Below are 21002 nucleotides of genomic sequence, written 5' to 3'. Positions count from 1 at the left end.
CCAGCTCTACCATTGGTGGCTACATGTGCAAACAAGAATGAGTTAACTAAACTCTCACAGCCTCTTCTTTTTTTTTTTCCTGCTCCTCTGATATTGGTACAACACTGAGCCTAGTTATATATCACAAGGTCATTTTGAGGAAAGCACTATACAAACTGTAAAACTTAGATTTTAATATAAAAAGTGAGCTATTATCATATGCATATATACATACATACATTTGCATGACGAGGTATATGCTAGCAGCAGAGTATCTCATTTTGTGTAACACATAAAGTTGGAAGAAAGAAATTCAAGAAGGAATTAAATTTTATTTTCATGGTTCAACATAATGAGAATGATTAGAGTGAGTTAATATTGAGGGAAAAACATTTTGGAAATACTGTAATCAAGATTTGTTTGCAAATGAGTTTTTATTACAAAACATTAATTTTAGTAACAAATTATTATTGTAAGCATATTTCTGAATTTTAATTTTTTTTCCATGGCATATTTTCATACAGTTCTATTTCTTATGCAAGGAGCTAAGCTCACAGCCTACCTAGCCATTAAAAAAAAAAGTAGCTGCTATGCTACTAAAAGAAAAAAAAAAGACAAAGGAGAACAGTAGCAGCCCAGCTAACAAATAAAACCTTACCATGTTCAAATTAATTGAATGCCAGCTGCTGCCTAGGGTGAATTGAGAGACTTGGGGAAATTAAGCAGATATTCAGGACAGATTGGGGGATAATGAAGTTTATCTATATCATAAATAAACTCCATTGTTTGTTCAGTTGAACAGTACTGTAACATTCATAAATGTTTAAAGAAAAGCTCTGTTGCTTTCCTCCTGTACGCTATGTTGCATATTAATGTAAATACCCACGAATAACGAGTATCCATTCAGGTCATCTCCGTGAATATGAATTTCCATATAACTGGTCACTTAGTGTTCATTGGATCATGCTTACGAATATGAATTTTCTACTGTCTCCAAAACACTATGGAACTGGCCCAACTCATGAATATTAACATGCACACAACCGATCTCTTTGCAAGCAATCACATCCATAAAGATGAAAATCTTGTTAGCCTGTAATAATGAGCCCTGCTTTAGAATGCTAGTCCCAACCCTGTTTTACAATTCACGTGTATTTAGTTCAATGTTTTCTTTTTTTCCAGCAGCATTTAAATGATAGTGTTTAGTGCTTTCTTAAAATACTTCCCTACCTCCACCAAAAATAAAAACAGACCTGTATACTTTTTTTAAACTTTAATCCCATTTGCTCTCTCCATCAGCCTTGCTGTAAGAGACAGTACATTATTGCTGTTGTGCAAGATCACCTGTCTTTATCCTTAGACCAGAGTCACTGTCCGGTCATTATCATAATTTCTCTATTACAGAGAGGCCCGATCTGATAATTTCCTGACAGATCATGAACATTAGTCACTTGATTTTATTGTCTGTGACATGTGCAATAAATTAAAAAGAGAGATAGCACATCTGTGTTATTCATTGTAATCCCTTTTAGTGCAGACTTGGCCAATTTAAAGGCAATTTTTAACTAGGTCCATAAGACTCTATCTACAGATGGCAAATGCTTAGAAAGTACACTATGTTTTTTTCCAAAATATTTTTTCTACTTTCTATTGTTAGCCAGTTTTGAACTTGAGGGGTGACGTAAGGATAAGGTATTCTGGAAAGAAATAGGATAAGTAATATGCCTTACATGTCTGAAGAAGTGACGCAGGCCAAATTCTAATAGGGTTTCTGCTTTGAAGCATATTTTCAGTAGTGCTGACAGATTTACAATGAAGTATTCATACACCTTTAGCAAATCTCATTGTTATCAGACCCCAGCATCACAGTGTTCAATAAAATTTGGTTCCAAATTGGGTAAACACAGTCACAGCCTATGTCTACTGACGAATATGGGGAAACAGCTAGCTGGACAACGGATTGGATTTTTCACTTTGTATCTAGAGTTTCATATGTATGTATGTATACAGGCAGATACATATGTACCCATGTATGTAGATATATGCCCATATACATATGTGTATATATATATATATCCCCATACATACCTAGGTACATAATTTGGAATTTAAAAAATAAAACACTAATTGAAGTAAAACTGCTCAGTAATTTGACAAAAGAAACCCTTAATCCAAAAGATTTTTTTTTTCTTCTTTGGCTGTCTTACAGCAACAATTGTGCTGAACGAACTCAACTGGACAAGTGCCTTAGATGACGTTTTCAAAAAAAATCGAGAGGAAGATCCTACCTTGCTGTGGCAGATATTTGGCAGTGCCACTGGCCTCGCCAGATATTATCCAGGTAAGTTAATTCTCTTAAGTGATGGCATTTTTCACCCATCAACTTCAATGTGCACATCTGCTTTCTCTGGGTAGGGATTATCTTACTTCCCAACTTCTGTTATGAGAAAGAGATTGTTAACAATAGATTTTTATAAATAGAGATCTTCCTTTCGATGGACAATTCCGTGCAATCTTTTTCAGGCTGAATGATTTTAGAGTGGCATCATCTATTTTAGGTGACAGAGACAGTTCTGGGCTAAATGGGTCAGCAACTGTATAGATAGGAGCAATGTAGAAAGATGAGGACCTATAGTGACTATAAGCCCAGAGTGTGAAATCAGTGTTTTAGGCATTGAAACAAAGTAGAGAGCGCTGATGAATTATAGATAGAGTCAGAGTGGGCAGGCCAAAGGTCCAAGCCAGTCAGGAGCTAAGCTTTTGGCAACACATATGGGGCAAGTGTCTGTATTTGACCAAGCATGAAAAATGGGGCAGGGAATAGAATTTGACCAGTAGACTTGTAGCACTGTGATATTGGCTGGAGAATAGGCTTTAGGGTCAGGAAGACCTAGATTTAAATGCTGCCTCTGACATAGAACTGGCTATGTGACACTAGCAGATCACTTAACCGCTCAGTGGTCCAGGCAACTCCCTTGTCAAAACAAATTGGGGAGTAGTACCTGATTTCCTCCATGGAAGTTCACTATACTGATGAAATCACAAGTCTGCTCTTAAAAAAAAAGTAAAGTAAAGTAAAAAAGACTGGGAACATCTTAAAATGTGGAATTAGAATTTGGAAGATAAATCTATATATAGCATAATCAGTATGTGACTTGAATCCAGCACTGTGGCTACTGTCTTTTCTCTGCCATAGTTTCAAGAACCATCCTGATGTGAATAGCTAAAGGGTAGCAGACTGAACTGGTCTCCAGATAGGCAGTCTTCTGAACCTGTTTGCCAGCAGCAGGAAATGAGAGGGCCTATAAGTTCTCCACTACGTCTTTTTGAACCATCCTTACATGTTGGTCAGGGGAGGCTTCCACACCTTATCCAACACTCCTCACTTAAACTCAGTCTACCTGATGGTCATGTTGCCAAAAGAACATACTTCTCTTGCTGGTTGATGCTGATTATGAAGCCTATGTGGTCTGATCTGCATGCAGCACCTCCCCTTTGACTTGTGTTAACAAGACAATCTACCCCAAACTCTGCTACTACTCTGGCCTCAAGTGTTACCTGAAATTTTATTTTTAAAGATCCTTGCCTTTCAGTAGCTTTTGGGTATTTGGGTCTAAATTAAATGCAGATAACTTTGATGGAAATCAACACCTAATCAGAATATTTAGCTTATTGGAATTATTTCTAATGTGCAGTTAAAAGCAAAGTTAAAAGTTACAGGCAAAAAGCATATGGACAGGCATTCCTGCTGGAATGGAATAACTGCCTGAATTTTGAGTAAGGTAAAAACCAAAATGGGTTATTGAAAACAGATATTGTAGGGCACCAAAAGAAAATAACATGTCTAAACATAAGAGGGCCTCAGCTTTGCTTACTTGCATAAGTAAATTGCAAACCATACAGACCAATTGCTTGTAATATTCCATGCCCCTTAGCCCTTCTATGAGAGTGACATTGAGGGCCCTATGTCAAAAAAGTCTCAGCATAATCACAGAGCTAGCTGAGGGATGCAAGCTTAGCTAGAATCAGGTGGAGAATTTATGAACCACTATCAGAAAGAGGCAGAATGATATAGTGCTTAGAGCTGGAGTCAAGAAATACCTGTGTGACTTTGGGCAAGTCATTTAACCTATCTGAACCTCATTTTCTTCACTGTAAAATGAGGGGATTAGACTAGATAGCCCCTACAATTTCTTCCAGCTCTAAATTTATGGTCCTGCCTCCTACCTCAGCAGCCCTGAGTGGAAGTAAGCTCTACATAGCTATGGGATAGCTGCATCACATCTCCTAAAAACTGGACACTGGTTTGTGAGTTATTGTGGTATAGAGCAGTGGTGTCAAATGAAAATAAAAATGGGGGCCAGTAACCTATACAGCTGGGGCAACTAGGTGGCACAATGAACAGAATGCCAGACTTGGAGTCAGGAAGATCTGGGTCCAAATCTGGCCTCAGACACTCACTAGCTGTGTGACCCTGGGCAAGTCAATTAATCTTGTTTGTCTGAGTTTCCTCATCTGTAAAATGATCTGGAGAAAGAAGTGGCAAACCACTCTAGTATCTTTGCCAATAAAAAGAGGTCACAAAGAGTCAGGTATGATGGAAAATAACTGAACAAAGCCATACATAAGGATCCCTACGGGCCAAATATTGACTAATACAAGCACATATTATCATTATCTATGTTCTATTGTATTTTCATTATTTTATTAAATGTTTCCCAATTACATTTCAATTTCATTTGGGGTTTTTTGGGAGTGTTGCTGGCCTTGTCAGACCACTGTGTTTGACACTTCTGGTGAAAAAGAAAAAGAAAGGGGCAGCTAGGTGATGCAGTGAGTAGAGCACCGGCCCTGGAGTCAGGAGGACCTGAGTTCAAATCCGGCCTCAGACACTTGACACGTTTACTAGCTATGTGACCTTGGGCAAGTCACTTAACCCCAATTGCCCTGTCCCCCAAAAAAAATTTTAAAAAAAGAAAGAGAAAGGCTAAATCAGAACACCTAGATTTCAGTGCCAGCTCTGAATTTTTCTTGCTGTGTGACTTAACAAGTTATGTAGCATCTCTAACCCTCACTTTTCTCATACATAAAAATGAGATCACAATCCTGCCTCAATCAATGACTCAGTCTCCAAGCATTTAATAAGCCTTTGTTGTATACAAGGAACCAACCGTGCTTGCCACTGGGGATACAAATACAAAAATAAAACATACCCTGCCTTCAAGTAATTTATATTCTACTGGTCCTGAAAGGTTTACTTCAGGGAAAAAAAACCTGATCTTCAAAATGCTATTTAATTTTGAAATATTTATTGTGGTAACACAGAGCCAAAAAAAGAAAGCCTTCCATATGTAACATTTTTAGTTATGTGAAAGATATGTTATTTTAATATTTAGATATGCATATCAGGCATATCATCCATGAAACTTGACTTGTCTTCAAAGATTTAAAAATCATCTAGATCAATTTTTATTGGACTGTATTTTTGTAGTATTTTTTGCAATTCAAATTAATTGCTTCATCTGATACTAGTAGATTGTAAGCACTTTGACATGAGAGGTGCCCTTATATTTACAACTTTGTATCCCTAGCACCTAGGAGAGTGCCTTGCTTATGGGAGGCACTTAACAACACACTCTTTGAAACTCACTTTGAAGGGCCATGGCAAGGACTATGATCTCCATCTAACAATTTGGAAAATACAGGCCCCTAAAGGGAAAAAAAAAGCTTGCCCAAGGTCATGCAATTAATGGCCAAGTCCAAGCTAGATCTCAGGTTCTTTGATTTCTTGTCCAGTGCATTGTATAATATACTGTAACAGTTCATGAGATTCTTATGATGATGAATATATTTGATATAAATAGTATTTCTTCTTCCACTGCTCAATGATATGAAACAAAAAATAAAAGAAAATTTCAAAGTCACGGTTAGATTGATTTGGTTCCAGATGAAAGAAAACCTGAAAAAAGTATGGACAAGCATATTCTGGCCCTCTTCTTTGAATCTCAGTTGTCATACATTTTAAATGAAGGTAAAGATATCATTTTAAGAGGAAAATAAGCAAATCTTATTCGTTGTCTAAAAGTCTTTTCCCCATGGAAAATAATATGGATTTACCTAGTTGAAAACATGACTCTTTATTTAACTGAGAAATGGATAATTTGAGTAAGCTCAGATCCAGTAGAGGGATGTAAACCTTTTAAATACCATTCTCAAGCAATTTCCTTGTACAAACCTCTTATTAACAAGTTCTAAATCTTTTTATTCAGAGAACTACTCATACATATCTAATATCCCCACATGGTCTTTCACACATGTGCTTTTAAACCTGATGCTTCTTCCTGCTGGTGCTAGAGGATTAGGAAACAAACACAAAAAAGCCTCTACCAAATATAAATCCGACAATAAGAAGGCATGGCAAGTCAAAGAGCAATAAGAAGAAGTACACAAAATAATTTTAGTTACTATATCCAACGTTCACAAAAATAGCCATTATATAGTAGATATGAGTGGGAAATAACAAATGAGGTAATCACTGTTTAATACTTTGTGAACACCTAGAATAGGGTAGGGAAAAATAGATCAGGAATTTCCAATAGTTAAAAAAAGTTAAGAGAAATAATAAATAAATTACCTTAGTGTCCAATATGGCAACATGCTCTCAGATATAGGGCTTTATAAGCACTCAGGGATTTATTCTTTTTCCTTAGAGAAATATTATTTAAAAGAACATTAGCATTCTAAAATGCTTGTGAAGTTGCTTTTGTTTGGCACATAAAGGTTTTTAGTTTGTGTTTTTTTACTAGAGGGATAGTATATATGTACAGACATATCTATATATCTACATATATTGATAGATTATAAATCTATTGTTTCTATATAGTGTCTCAGATATGTAGTATACTATATCTCTAGAGATATATAGAATATTTCTATATTTATCTTTAGTATCTCAGACAGACAGTACAGAGAGAAAACAAGTTGGGCATAGTGTTGAATAAGCTGGGTTGCTATTGGGTAATGTTAGCACTCCTCTACTGATCCCAAACATCCTACAGAAAACAAAGAGCCCATCATCTTTTCAATGCCACTATTCTACCAATGTTGCTATAGGACATAGAATACAATACCCCCAAAGAACTAAGAATATTTCAGTATTTAAGATATTTATATATTGCTAGAAGTTTGTGGCCAACCTTGAAACAGGATCGTAAGTCTAAGACTAGAAGAGTCCAATTATCTCATTGTACAGTTGGGGAAACTGCGACCTAAGGAGGTTAAGTGACTTGCTCAGAGTCATGCAGGTAGTAAGCATCAAAGGCAGGATTTCAGCTCATGTCCTTGGACTCCAGAGCTAGTGTATTTTTTCACTGTATTGTGTTCTCTTCCTGTTATTATTTCAGCTCTCCACTGTTTATGTATAAATGGAGTCATATCATTATGGACATAGATTTATGGGCTATTTCCAAAAGCTTAAAAGGATCTTAGCGGTTGATCTAACTTCTCATTGTACAATTCAGAAAACTGGATACCTGAGAGTCATGTGAAGTTGCATGGATATCTAGGGTATGTCCAGGATTAAAATCCTCCTGAAAGCCTCTCTAGGGTTTGAGGCTTTCCTTCGAAAAAGAATTTCATGTCACTAAGGAAATAAATGGATTAATCAATTTCTTTTTTTTTTTGGAAAGTCTCTTGTGAAGTTCTTTATTCTACCAAATAATTTTTCCTTTTCTTTTAAAATTGCCTGTGGGAACTGTCAAATTTGGTGATTCTTACTTGTCTGAATCATTTAAAAAAAAACCAAAAAACAGTCTCAGCACAGACTATTTATTTTATCTATTATTTCTCTTGAAATCTTTATAGTTAATAGTATACTTGAGATTCTAATTAGTCTTCAGTGGATTATCACAATGCCATTTTAGAGTGCAAATCTCCTTTTTTTGCCTTCAGCTACCTTTAAAATAACTTATGGTGATATTTTATAATATAGTCTTTTGTGACATTATTCATGAATTAATTCTCTTTATTTTAAAATAAAACTATAATATTTAATAATGGAATTCAAAGTATGTCAGATCAGAATCAAATAAAGTCCTAATAAAAAATTTCTCTACCCGTTATGCTGGGATTTTCCTAAAATAAGTTATAAAGAATCTGGATATACATTATGCCTAAGAAAAAAAAAAGTCTGGAAAGCATTCTAAATCCTCCTTATGGATAGCCCAGGTGAAACAATAAAGACAGGGAAATGAAAGCATTCTCTCTGGGATACAGCATGTCACATGATCTTCTGGAGTCTTGTAATACGAAAAAGGAATGATTTTCATGTTTTTGAAATGCTGCACTCTGTGTAAGGACTGAGCCCACTTATTTCTATCAGGGTAGGTATTCTGCTACTTCTAATACATTACATGCCCCCTTTAGACCTCTATCCCGTTACCCAGCCAATCTAAGTTGAATGCCATTATAGCTTTCATTCTTTTGAACTCCCATAGCACTTGTTTTAGACCTTTAGTTATTCATTCATTCATTTGTTTGTTTATTTGTGCATTTTCACATTCTTCCTTGAATTCCAAGTATTTGTATGCCTTGTCTCCTCTACTGGCCAATGAAAAACATACCAAGTCTGAGTGTTCTTTGGAGTATTTTATACAGCACCTTCCACAAAATGCTACACATAGGAACCATTCAATACATTGTCTTTAAATGAGCAAGTTCATTTCTTGAGTCCAGACTTTCCCATTTCCTTAGTTAGAATTAGCTTGACCAAAGGATCACCTTAATCAAATATATCCCTTATTTTTTGACCAAGGAGAACTACCTATAAAACAATCCCTTTTCATTTTTTTTCCAATTATATCATTTTTATTTCATATTTTAGTTTTCAACATTGATTTCCACAAGATTTTGAGTTACAAATTTTCTCCCCATTTCTACCCTCCCCCCTTTCCAAGATGGCATATATTCTGATTGCTTTGTTCACCAGTCAGCCCTCCCTTTTGTCACCCCACTCCCCCCCATCCCCTTTCCCCTTACTTTCTTGTAGGGCAGGATAGATTTCTATGCCCCATTCACCTATATATTTTGTTTCCTAGCTGTATGCAAAAAACAACGTTTTTTTAAGCATCTTCTTTTAAAACTTTAAGTTCCAAATTCTCTCCCCTCTCCCCTTCCCACCCACCCTCCCTAGGAAGGCAAACAATTCAACATAGCTCACACATGTATCATTATGCAAAACACTTCCACAATAATCACATTGTGAAAGGCTAACTATATTTCCTTCCATCCTATCATGTCCCCCTTTATTCAATTTTCTCCCTTGACCCTGTCCCTTTTCAAAAGTGTTTGCTTTTGATTACCTCCTCCCCATCTGCCCTCCCTTCTATCATCCCCCCCCTTTTTTTATTCCCTTCCCTTTACTTTCCTGTGGAGTAAGATACCCAATTGAGTGTGTATCTTACTCCCCCCTCAAGTTGAATACGATGACAGTAAGATTCACTCATTGCCCCTCACCTGCCTCCTCTTCCCTTCCAACAGAACTGCTTTTCTTGCCACTTTTATGTGAGATAATTTATCCCATTCTATCTCTCCCTTTCTCCTTCTCTCAATATATTCCTCTCTCACCCCTTAGATTTATTTCATTTTTTTAGATATCATCCCTTCATATTCAACTCATCCTGTGCCCTGTCTATATTCCCTTCAACTCACCTAATACTGAGAAAGGTCTTGTGAATTACACATATCATCTTTCCATGTAGGAACGTAAACATAACAGTTCAACTTTAGTTAAGTCCCTTATGAATTCTCTTTCTTGTTTACTTTTTCATGCTTCTCTTGATTCCTGTATTTGAAAGTCAATTTTTTTATTCAGCTCTGGTCTTTTCATCGAAAAAGCTTGAAAGTCCTCTATTTTATTGAAAATCCATATTTTGCCTTAGAACATTATACTCAGTTTTGCTGGGTAGGTGATTCTTGGTTTTAATCCTAGCTCCTTTGACCTTCTGGAATATCATATTGCAAGCCCTTAGATCCCTTAATGTAGAAGCTGCTAGATCTTGTGTTATTCTGATTGTGTTTCCACAATACTCAAATTGTTTCTTTCTGGCTGCTTGCATTATTTTCTCTTTGACCTGGAAACTCTGGAATTTAGCAACAATATTCCTAGCAGTTTTCTTTTTGGGATCTTTTTCAAGAAGCAATCAGTGGGTTCTTTCAATTTCTATTTTACCCTCTGGCTCTAGAATATCAGGGCAGTTTTCCTTGATAATTTTTTGAAAGGTGATGTCTAGGCTCTTTTTTGATGATGTCTGTTTCAACAATCTGGCCAGCAGCTGTTGTGGGGGTGAAAGACCAACACAAGTCCAACAACAAGAATGCTGCCAGCATGCTGCAAAAGCCCAGGTTCTTTTGATCTGCTTTACTAAGGAAAGCAATGTTAAGGGGTTGACAATCTTACTTTAATCCAGTATACAAATATCATTCACATATTTCAGGGGAAAAAGCCAGCACCCTGAACTTCAGAGCAAATACAAACAAATTACAAACATCAACAGACAGACTTCATCTGATTCAAATCCCACTACATAGTTACCAGAGTTTAACAAAGTCCTAACATCTGGGTTACGAGCTGGAGGGCTCTTAGCTACAGTTGCCTGGAGTTTCCACATCAGCTCACCACCACGAGTGAGAGCCCTTGAGCAAATAGCTCTGTATTATCTTCTTACACCATTTCAGACATCATCAAATGTCATCTGAATGACCAAAACTTAGGCCCCTATGATGGGCTCTTGAGTTAGCACCTCCTCTTAGTACCCTGGGAAGCACCTAATAGGGATTTGGGCCTGGGGCTTAGCACCTAGTAAGACTCAATGAAATACACTGAATTAATCAAAGGAAACAAAAGCCAAACTCTTCAAGGGCACTTGGTTGAACTGAGTGCTAAGAGCCCATTTTGCTTACCAACACAATGGCTTTCAGGTAGTCCAATAATTTTTAAATTATCTCTCCTGGATCTATTTTCCAGGTCAGTGGTTTTTCCAATGAGATATTTCACATTGTCTTCCATTTTCTTTATTCTTTTGGTTCTGTTTTATAATATCTTGATTTCTCATAAAGTCATTAGCTTCCACTTGCTCCAATCTAATTTTTAAGGTGGTATTTTCTTCAGTGGTCTTTTGGACCTCCTTTCCATTTGGCTAATTCTGCCTTTCAAGGCATTCTTCTCCTCATTGGCTTTTTGGAGCTCTTTTGCAATTTGAGTTAGTCTGTTCTTTAAGGTGTTATTTTCTTCAGTATTTTTTAGGTCTCCTTTAGCAAGTTGTTGACTTGTCTTTCATGGTTTTCTTGCATCACTGTCATTTCTCTTCCCAATTTTTCCACTATTTCTCTTACTTACTTTTCCAAATCCTTTTTGAGCTCTTCCATGGCCTGAGCCCGGTTCATATTTTTCTTGGAGGCTTTTGATGTAGGCTCTTTGACTTTGTTGACTTTTTCTGACTGTATGTTTAGATCTTCTTTGTCACCAAAAAAAGGAATCTAGAGTTTGAGTTTGAGTCTGAGTTTGTGTGTGAGTTTGTTTTCGCTGCCTGTTCATGTTCTCAGCCAACTACTTGACCCTCGAGCTTTTTCTCAGGATATGACTGCTTGTAGAGTAGAGAGTACTTTGTCCCAAGCTTTAGCGTCCAAGCCCTGCTGTTTTCAGAGCTGCTTCTACTCCACCTTCACCCATGGCTCTGTCACAGCAGTGCTCCTCCTTCCCCAAGAACCACCAACCAGGAGCACAATAGAGATCCAAGCAGGGCACAGCAAGAGAATCTGCCTTTGTGCCCAAAAAGCACTCCTTGCACTCCTTGCATTCCTGCTGTGATCTACTACTAGATTCCTCCCACCATGTGAGCCAGGGACTCGGGAAGCAGCTGATGCTGGAGCTCTGGAAGCAGCCTCAGGAGTTTCCTGCTGCTACCACCACCACTGCTGCATCACCTCTGCCACCCCCAAGGCTGGTGATCAGACCGCTCTGAACTCAATTCAGCAGTTTCCCTCTAACCTGCTCTTTGGCGTTTGTGGGTTGAGAAGTCTGGTAACTGCCACAGCTCACTGATTCATGGCCCTAAGACCTGTTCTGGCTGCCTGATTCTGGGTCTGGTCTGTCCTGGAATGGCCCACGCTGGGCTGCGCTCTGCTTCCAACACCATGCAACAGACCCTTACTGGTGACCATCCAGGCTCTCCTGGGCTGGAGACCTGTTTCCTTCTGCTATTTCATGGGTTCCACAGCTCTAGAATTTGTTCAGAGCCATTTTGTACAGGTGTTTGGAGGGATTTGGGGGAGAGCTTAAACAAGTCCCCGCTTTCCAGCTGCCTTCTTGGCTCTGCCCCCAACAATCCCTTTTTCAGTTGGTCTCCAAGTCATTAAATTTTCAGTGTCATATTGCTTCTATGAAGAGAATATCCACGCTTAGGAAACTGCAAGTCTTTAAATTCAAGAGTCAGATTTCTCATAGTGGTCTAACGAGAAGGGCCTACACAATTATGGGTCATCATGAAAATATTTTCATAGAAGCTTAAGAGACAAACAGATTTGGATGATTTCCCTCCTGTGAATCAAAAGCATGAACTGTAACTAAGTCTGAAAAAAAAATCATTGATGATAAGAGATTATGCTTTGCTACTGTCTGGCCATAAAAAGGATCCTATTATATAGTGATCTATTTAATGTTAATGTGGCAGAAATCCATCATTTGGGCCATGTAAATATGACCATGCCATTAATTAAGTTGTCTAGGTAACTTTATAACCTTTTAAGTTAATGAGTTTGAATGTATAAACACATTTCAGTTTGGGGTGGGGGGGATGTCAGGTAGAATTTGGATAGATGGAAAAGAAAGAATGACAGGGTCAAGGAATTCCAGGATGGGAGATAGCATTAATAAAGGTCATAAATGAGCAATGAATGTTCTGAAGACAGTAACTAGACTAGCCTGAATGAAACATAGGACTGCACAGGAACAAAAGGTGGTGGATAAACTTAGGCAACTAGGATAAGGCCAAATACAAGAGCCTTGAATGCCAAAAAGTGGAAGTTAGACTTTCTTTTGTAGGTAATAGGGAACCATAGGAGATTTTTTTAACAATGGAATGTTTAAAGTATTATACTGATGGTTTTATATAGGATAAATTATAATTAAGTGAAAGATTTCAGTTAAGATTTAATTTCAGCGATCTTTCAGGTGCCAGAAGCCTCTATCTTCTATTTTAAAGTTCAGTTCGATTAAATTAAACATTTATATGTATTTACCATATGCAAGGTACCAGGGGATACAAATAAAATAATGAAAGGCTGTATCTATCCTTGAAGAATTTACAAAATATTCTTTAGGGGATACAAGCTGTAAAGCTAAGTAAATGCAAGGTAAGTTAAGGAAGGGAGACAGCATGGGAGACTGGAAAAGGCTTCCCAAAGAAAGTGCTACCTGTGCCATCCTCGAGTAAAACTAAGGGTTCTAAGATAGTGGAAATGGGGGTGCCCTTTAGGAAGGAGTCACAGCCTAGGCAGATTCATAGATGATGGATATGTAATGCCAAATTAGGGGAACAAGAATTAATCCAATTTGACTGGAATATGGAATGCTTGAAGAAGGGAGGTAATGTGAAAAGTGTCCAGAAAAGTAGGCTAGAGGCAGATTTTGAAGAGTGTATTCACAAAAGCAACAGACACCTGAATATATGTGTACTTTTGCATCATAGATTGCATCACAGATTCCCTTTGGTGATAATGGTACCCTGGATCCCTTAGCCAGTCACTTCCTCAGCCCCTAACAGAGCAAACCTGTGACAACATTTCTGTCTTGTGCATTATAAGAAGCACAGATCTGGACATATGAGTAGAAAAATTAGTCAACTGCCCACCCCACCCCGCCACAAACACACCTTCAGGGAGGCACATAAAATATTCTCATGTGAATTATGGAAAATCTGGACATCCCAAAACACTGTGGACACTCCCAAAACAAGTTGGTTAGAAATCTGCCCCCTTGGATCCCTTTTACTCAGATCAATTGACTCCATGCCCTCTATCCACTAGCATACTATTTCCTACCCTTACTAACTACCTCATGGACCAAGCTATTAGACAGCTAATGTGACTTAGTGAGAGATTGATGCTGGGAATACTGGGAAGAGGAAGAAGGAGAAGAATGCAGGAGATGCATCTATAAGGTACAATAACTGTTGTGATGATCGATTTATGATGAAGTTAGGGCTTGCAAAAGGGAGAAATCAAGGTGAAGAAGTTTAAGCAAGAGGGAGAGAATGATAGTATCTTGACATTGAAAGAAATAGGAAAATCAAGATAGGAAGCTAATTTGGTCTGGAAGCAATGGGCTTCGTATTTTACTTGTGTTTTAGGTGATAGTGAGATTGCAATGATGAAAAAATTTAGAGGCAAACATTTAAATTTAGGGACTGAATTTTCTGGGCTGGAAATCACCTGAATAATTGAGCCAGCGTAGATCAGAAAGATTGCTCATCCTTTTCCCATCGCATCTATAATCCCATGCTTAAGGAATGTGAAAATGATACAAACTTTTAGAAGCTCTGAAGTAACTCTTAGTTAGAAAGAATGATGATGCGGAGTTTTTAATCAAACACCATCCTGATCCATTATGATTTGCATATCTACTATAACTTCAAGATTATGCAAAAACAATAAGTAAAACACTGTATCACTAAGCTGTCATTTCAGAGAAGTTAAGCGAGTCATTTTATTGTTTCATGGTGCTCCTTAAAGAGCATTCTTCCTGCATGGAGTGATAGCTCACTGTGGGGTCACAGTAATGCCTTTGCTAATGAATAAGTAATCTTGTTGCTTATGGGACATAATAGTAAAATAGGATGTTAGTATGGAAACAGATTCATAGCCATTTGTTACTGAATTACTCTTTCTATGGAGAACTTGAATTAAAATAGCCACAAAGATAACTTGTGTTAACATCCAACTTTGGTTTTCCTTTCTTTCTTTATCTTTCCTTTTTCATTCTTTCTTTTATTCTTCCTTTCTTCCTATGGTCCCTCCAACATTTCATATCATGTATGTATAGTTGGGTATTTTTTAAATGCTCTGTTATTCATTATTCTAAAGCCATGTCATGCAACACTAAAAAAAATGTACCATAGGTCACATAAATTTAAACGAATAATTTGTAGATTCTTCTAGATCTGAAGAGAAGTGGTGTGTCATATTGTATAGAGAGCTGACTTCAGGGCCAGAAGACCTTGGTTCTAGTTCTGCCTCTGAGACATACTGACTGTATAACCCTGAGCAAGTCACTTAACCTCGTAATGCTCTGAGCCTCTAAGTCTCTAAGTTAGAAAAAAGTTGTGACCTGCATTGGTGGAAGGAGTATGTAAATTTTCCTACACAAAATGAAATCACACATCCAGTCCCTATCTAGGCATTAAAGTTTAGTCACTCTTAGGATGCTTCCTATAGTTGTATGTTTTTTTAAATGTTTCAGATGTCTCTAGAAATGTATCATTATCATTACTATCAAAAAGGATTTGTTAACCTCTGAAAATATTTTCTATTTATGTTATAGTACACGGCTATCTCTGCAACATATTGAGCAGCACCACTATATCAAAGATCACACTGTCGCTGCATATGATTTTATCTGTCCCTCATTTCTACTGGAAAGTCTCTATTACATATTGGCCATATAAATAATTAAATTTCCATTTAACTTTCTGTCTTTCACTTCTGTAATACTCCACTTAAGCAGTCTACTTGTCTGTTTTGTCTGCCCCTCCTGCTGACAGACAGTAGCTCTTTTATGTCAAAGAAAATGTTTTATGTGGATTAACTACCGTCTGCTGAATTCACAGCAAATCATTTTGTAGTTAAGACTGCTTTATAAATGATGCAACATATAATTGGTAATTATGGAATACATGAGTGTGTGTTTGCTCTTCTGATTATTTGTAAGGAGTTAGAGTGGGGTATTAAAGACAAATTAAGATGATAGGCAAGGAGGCTTTTATAGTGAATTTCAGCTGCCCCCTCTTAAGTGACTCATAGACTTTTTCTGTCCAAAAGACAGAAATCTGGAAAATATTTGATTTATTTAATATTGGTTGGCAAAAAATTGACAAAACCTTCGTACTTTGAATTATTTCATTTTTTCATCATATCAGTTCATTGGTGTCAATTCCATAAGTAATATACTTGGGCTTTTTTTTAAATGCTAGCTTTAAAATAAGGTACACACTTACCTAAATAGATAATCCTTATGGTCCATGAACACAATTGAAGGGGACTAGGGAAGAGGCATGTGTTGAAGACAGTAGCACTGAATTTTGAAGAGAATGTGGATTGTTGACAGGCAAAACAATCTGAAAGACGTGCTCCACATTGCAAGGTTCAAATTATACAGCAGCAAAGAAATTTGCAAAACTATCCATTACAGGGAAAAAATGTAGATAAATAGAAAAGTAAGACCTAGATTAATATTTACATTATAGTCTAGTGCTTAATAAAATAAAGGATATGAACTACTGAGAAGTTATATAGCTTACAATTATATGTGATGAGGCTTTTTAATGGTTTTCTCTCAAGGTGTTAGACTTCATGAAGAAGAAAAACTATGTACTTCTGCAAGGACATGTGAATTATAATTGAACAGTTTGAATTATAGCCTCTTAATTTGGATACTGTTTAGTACTTCATCATTGCCTGCATCTGTCCAGTCATGAATTATCATTTAGTGTGTCTCAGATAAACAACATAGAACTTTTAAAACCTTTTATTCATGTTTCCTATGAATAAACTTTACAAATTATGTTAAAAAATTTTGGCTGGGATTTACTGGAAAAACTGGCTTGACCATCAATCTTATTCAGAGAAATTGTGGTATGTGAATGGAAAAGAATGCTATTGGGCAATAAGAAAGAATGAATATAAGATTTTAGAGAAGTAATAGGAGACTTTATTGAATGATCTATTATAAGGAAAGCATAGCCAAAAGAACAACATACAAAACGAATGCAATGAATAGAAACAAGAAAGCTACAAGAGAAAAAAAAATCTTGTGCTGTAAATAGTAACTACTCTATTACTAGATTTTTCTTCAGTGTTTTAGGAGACTACACTGGGGATCAGGAATTATGTGTATGTTAAAGAGTTTCTGCTGGCTCAAACAAAATATACCCATAAAATATTTTTTTCCTAAGTTAATAGCACAAAATGATTACAATGATATTCTTAGCCATAGTCCTTGAGGAGGTGATTTTATTAGCAAGTTCTATTATGTTTTATGTTTTATATTCTAACAAGCTAGAGCTTATTGAATTAGAAAAGTATACCTACATATTCAAATCAATAAGAAAACAGGATTAAAATGGTTAGCTTTTTAGAAGTGGAAATTTGTTAAATGCAGGACATCACAGGTGTGATTTAACCAGAGATATCAACTAGAGATTTGTTCCCTTTCCTTGCAGTAGGTAATTGTCAATCTCATGGATTATTGGAACCAAACAAATGTAAACTAAAAGTGTATGTAGTATAAACTAGTAAAAGAAAGGTCTCTGTACATTTATTTGATATTTCTCTTCTCATAGCAAAATTTTGAAACATGCTTTAGGAAAATGTAGTTATCAAGCATTTGATCTTATTAATTAGTAATGCAATTAGCTTTCATTTCATGTAGAAGGGTTCCTAACAAAAGAAAAACATCTCAATGCATCCCTAATCTCTAATTCCCAAACATCAAATAATTATATCTGCTTAAAAAAGTCGTTAACTATATTAATAAAGGAGAAACTCTAAAACACTATTTAATTTTTATCTTGATATTTCTATGCCTTATAGTATAGAACCTTTCTTTATCTGACAGACTCTCTTCTTTAATAAAAAAAAAAGTTTAAGTTCAACCCCACAGTGGAAGTGGTCAGGCAAATATTGTGGCTGTTGCTTATTTGCAGATGACCTATAAAAGAGAATGCTAACCTGGTAGATTTATCTCTTATTGAACTAACCATAGTCTTTTTATGATAAAAGGAAAAGTTAAAAGTACTTCTTACAAGTACTTGACTGATGACAATCACAAGTATGGTGTCCTGTGGCTGGATTAGTCTTATTCCTCTTCCTATAGCTCCCAGAACTCCGGTCCTCTTCTTAAAAAATGATTTCAACATCTAAAGTGGGCATACTCCTTCTTTTTGTTGTTATTTTTGTATATATATATTTTTAATCTGATTACATGTTTTGGTCAGTGGCTTTTATGCTGTATCACTGCCAAATTGATTCCTGGTGTAACTGAATGAGTGGTTGGAACCTAGTATAGTAGGCAAACATTATTATCTAATATGATTTCAGTACCTATATAATAGCAACATCCTTCTCTCACTGGAATTTCATATTAAGTAAATGGATGATGTAATTATATCTCCATTTCAGCACAAAATAATGATCACTTAAAACCTGTAAAGGCAATATTATGGAACAGTGAATGATAAAAAAAATAATGACTGGAGAACTAATTTGATTTTTCCCAACAGTGGCCAAAAGACTACTTATTAATTTCTTTTTGTGAAAGCTGTGTTAATCCTTTATGTAAATTTCTACAGTCTTGTGCTATATAAAATGTTTTGATCTTAGACATGCTAAAAGTGTAACCTCCAAAACATTTTCAGTTCTTAAAAAAGACACTATAGATTTTATTTAGCATAGAAAGTCAAAACTGAAACTCTAATTGTCTATCGATTAAGAATCCAGACAGAAATAGCTTGGATGAATGAAACTGATGACAATCTAAAAATCTCATCTTAACCATAAGTTTTAAACTCTTCTCTCACTGAATCATTTATGAAAGCTGCAAACCAACTTTCCCCTAGGAGTATGGCCTTGTCCATGGCCAGTAGGAACATGATGAACTTGGACTACATAATCTTAATATACATAGATTGAGGCTATTCAATTTTAATACTTCAAAAGAAATCTTAAAGCAAATCAGCCAATCACTTGCATCAACTTTAATAATGAATAGTAATGGAAAACAACAATTTACCTAAACCTGAAGTTGTTTTATCCAACAGAGGTTGACAATTAAAAATGAAGACATTCTTTCACAATTTAGTTACTTATATATTACAGCGACTGATGGGGGGGCCTAGAATTTTAAGTATTGCAAATTGTGCTTAGAGTATTGTTTTATAATCCATCCATATCTTCTCCTCCAGAGTGTGACTCTTGGCCATATTCTCTTATAATCCTTCCCCTGAGGATCTATCCAGTATACTGGAGGCCTTCATTTAGGTCATTTTATACCTTATGGCTATCAGTCTGGCATTGGGATTGTCTATTCAGTTCAATTCCATCAGAGGGATAATTCTCCCTTCTTAATATTTTCCGATTATACTTGTCTTTCATGATATGCCTTGCCCCACATCTTGTGTGTAAGTCACCAATGAAAATATGTTGTAGTGTAGTCCTATCTATAGTGTCCCTCCATTGATTTTGGGTCACACGATACTGGGATTCCTCAGATATCATGATGTTATAAAATTCATAACTATCTGGCATTATCAGAGTCATGTAAGAATAAGTTGCCTGTGTGAATCCATACCATCAATAAATAAGTTACAACACATGTCAATGTCAAAATCAAATTAGAAGAATTGATATGGATGAGATGACGTTGAATACAGTTGCAACACTTTCAAACCAATCTATTCAAATGAATGAACAATTTTTTAATGGGAAATTGAAGATGGTAAAACTATTGACCTTGATTATAACCACATGCTATAAAACGTTAACTGATGTAAAATAGCTGCTACATCAGGGAGCCCAAAATTACCTTGTCAGAAAAAACTTGATTTTGCCAACCAAAGAAATGTGTTCACTAATAGCAATATCAATTAAAATAAGCATTTTATAAGGATAGTCATGGAAGATTATGAGTAATGTCACACCATAACTGAGCAAAAAACCTGTAAAGATGAAGGCAAGTTTACAGAAATCTTGTTATGAAAGGTACCTGATCCACTCCCAAGAACTTTCAAAGTTCAGTTAGATAGTAGGAGTACAAATAGATCGCAAATGGAACTGACGTGTGTCAGCAATTCTATAACAATTTATTTTTTTTCATTGATTATTTTGGTGCAAGCACATTCAGGATGCAATACGTCAGTTTCTGATGTCCTTTATGAAAAAAAATACATTAAAATGGCAACTAAGAAGATGTAATCTGGAACAATGACTGGGCCATGGCATTTAAGAGGGATATGCATACCTGCAACGATATCTATTGTTGTCCCACATTGTATCTTATATGGGTTCCAGATGGAAAGAGAATTTACAGTACTCAGTAACAATTCTCAGGTACTCCAGTTTGTAAATGATATGGAGATGATTTTATTGAGTCACAGATTTTACAGAACTAGTCACACATGTATTCTATAACTCATCATTCATATTCCCGCTATTTATTTTCATTGAAAATTTTGAAGTTGTTGACATTAATGAACTATACTTGTTGAGATTAAGTTTAATTTCTAAATAACATTCTTATATTCTGGTTCCAAAAAATCATGGTTTAATATGATGAGGTTGAGCTAAAAGGTGGAGCTCATTTGAAAAAAAGGTTCTAAATGGATAAACATGACAAAGATAAAAAGAAAACACAGATACTGGTAGTATAAAATAATTTTCTTTAATTTCTGGTAGCTGTCTGTGATCATAAAAAATGGCAAGCTTCTTAGGCATCTGGGAAATCAGTCTTTGAGAAGTACCAAGAAAAAGAACCATGTCTAAATGTTCATTTCAGTTTCATATTAAAAAATTGGTTCTCATTGATTACCTTTGACTCAGCTTTGTGGTTTTCCTTGAAAGAGTAGAAGTTATTTTACTTACAAACTCTGCAGCAGATATATGGACTTATGCTTTTGAGTATTTTTTTGATGTCTGTGAGCAGACAGACTTCCCTCTGAAGTGTATATATTACATTGGTTTAATAATGCCTTGTTTCC

At 36.0% G+C, this 21002-nt stretch overlaps 1 protein-coding gene across 3 annotated transcripts in view; it reads left to right on the top strand.

The window, feature by feature from the left end:
- Positions 1-21002, top strand: part of CACNA2D1 (calcium voltage-gated channel auxiliary subunit alpha2delta 1) — a 676615-nt gene that overhangs the window by 515304 nt on the left and 140309 nt on the right. For all 3 annotated transcript variants that reach the window (XM_036759223.1, XM_036759222.1, XM_036759224.1), the window contains exon 7: positions 2189-2320. In XM_036759223.1, coding sequence (XP_036615118.1) covers positions 2189-2320 — 132 coding nt within the window. The remainder of the gene's footprint in view (positions 1-2188; positions 2321-21002) is intronic.

This window comes from Trichosurus vulpecula, chromosome 5 (assembly GCF_011100635.1).
Source record: "Trichosurus vulpecula isolate mTriVul1 chromosome 5, mTriVul1.pri, whole genome shotgun sequence".
Taxonomy (NCBI): Eukaryota; Metazoa; Chordata; class Mammalia; order Diprotodontia; family Phalangeridae; genus Trichosurus; species Trichosurus vulpecula.
The sequence above is the reverse complement of the archived record's forward strand: the minus strand, read 5'-3'. Positions and strand labels throughout refer to the sequence as shown.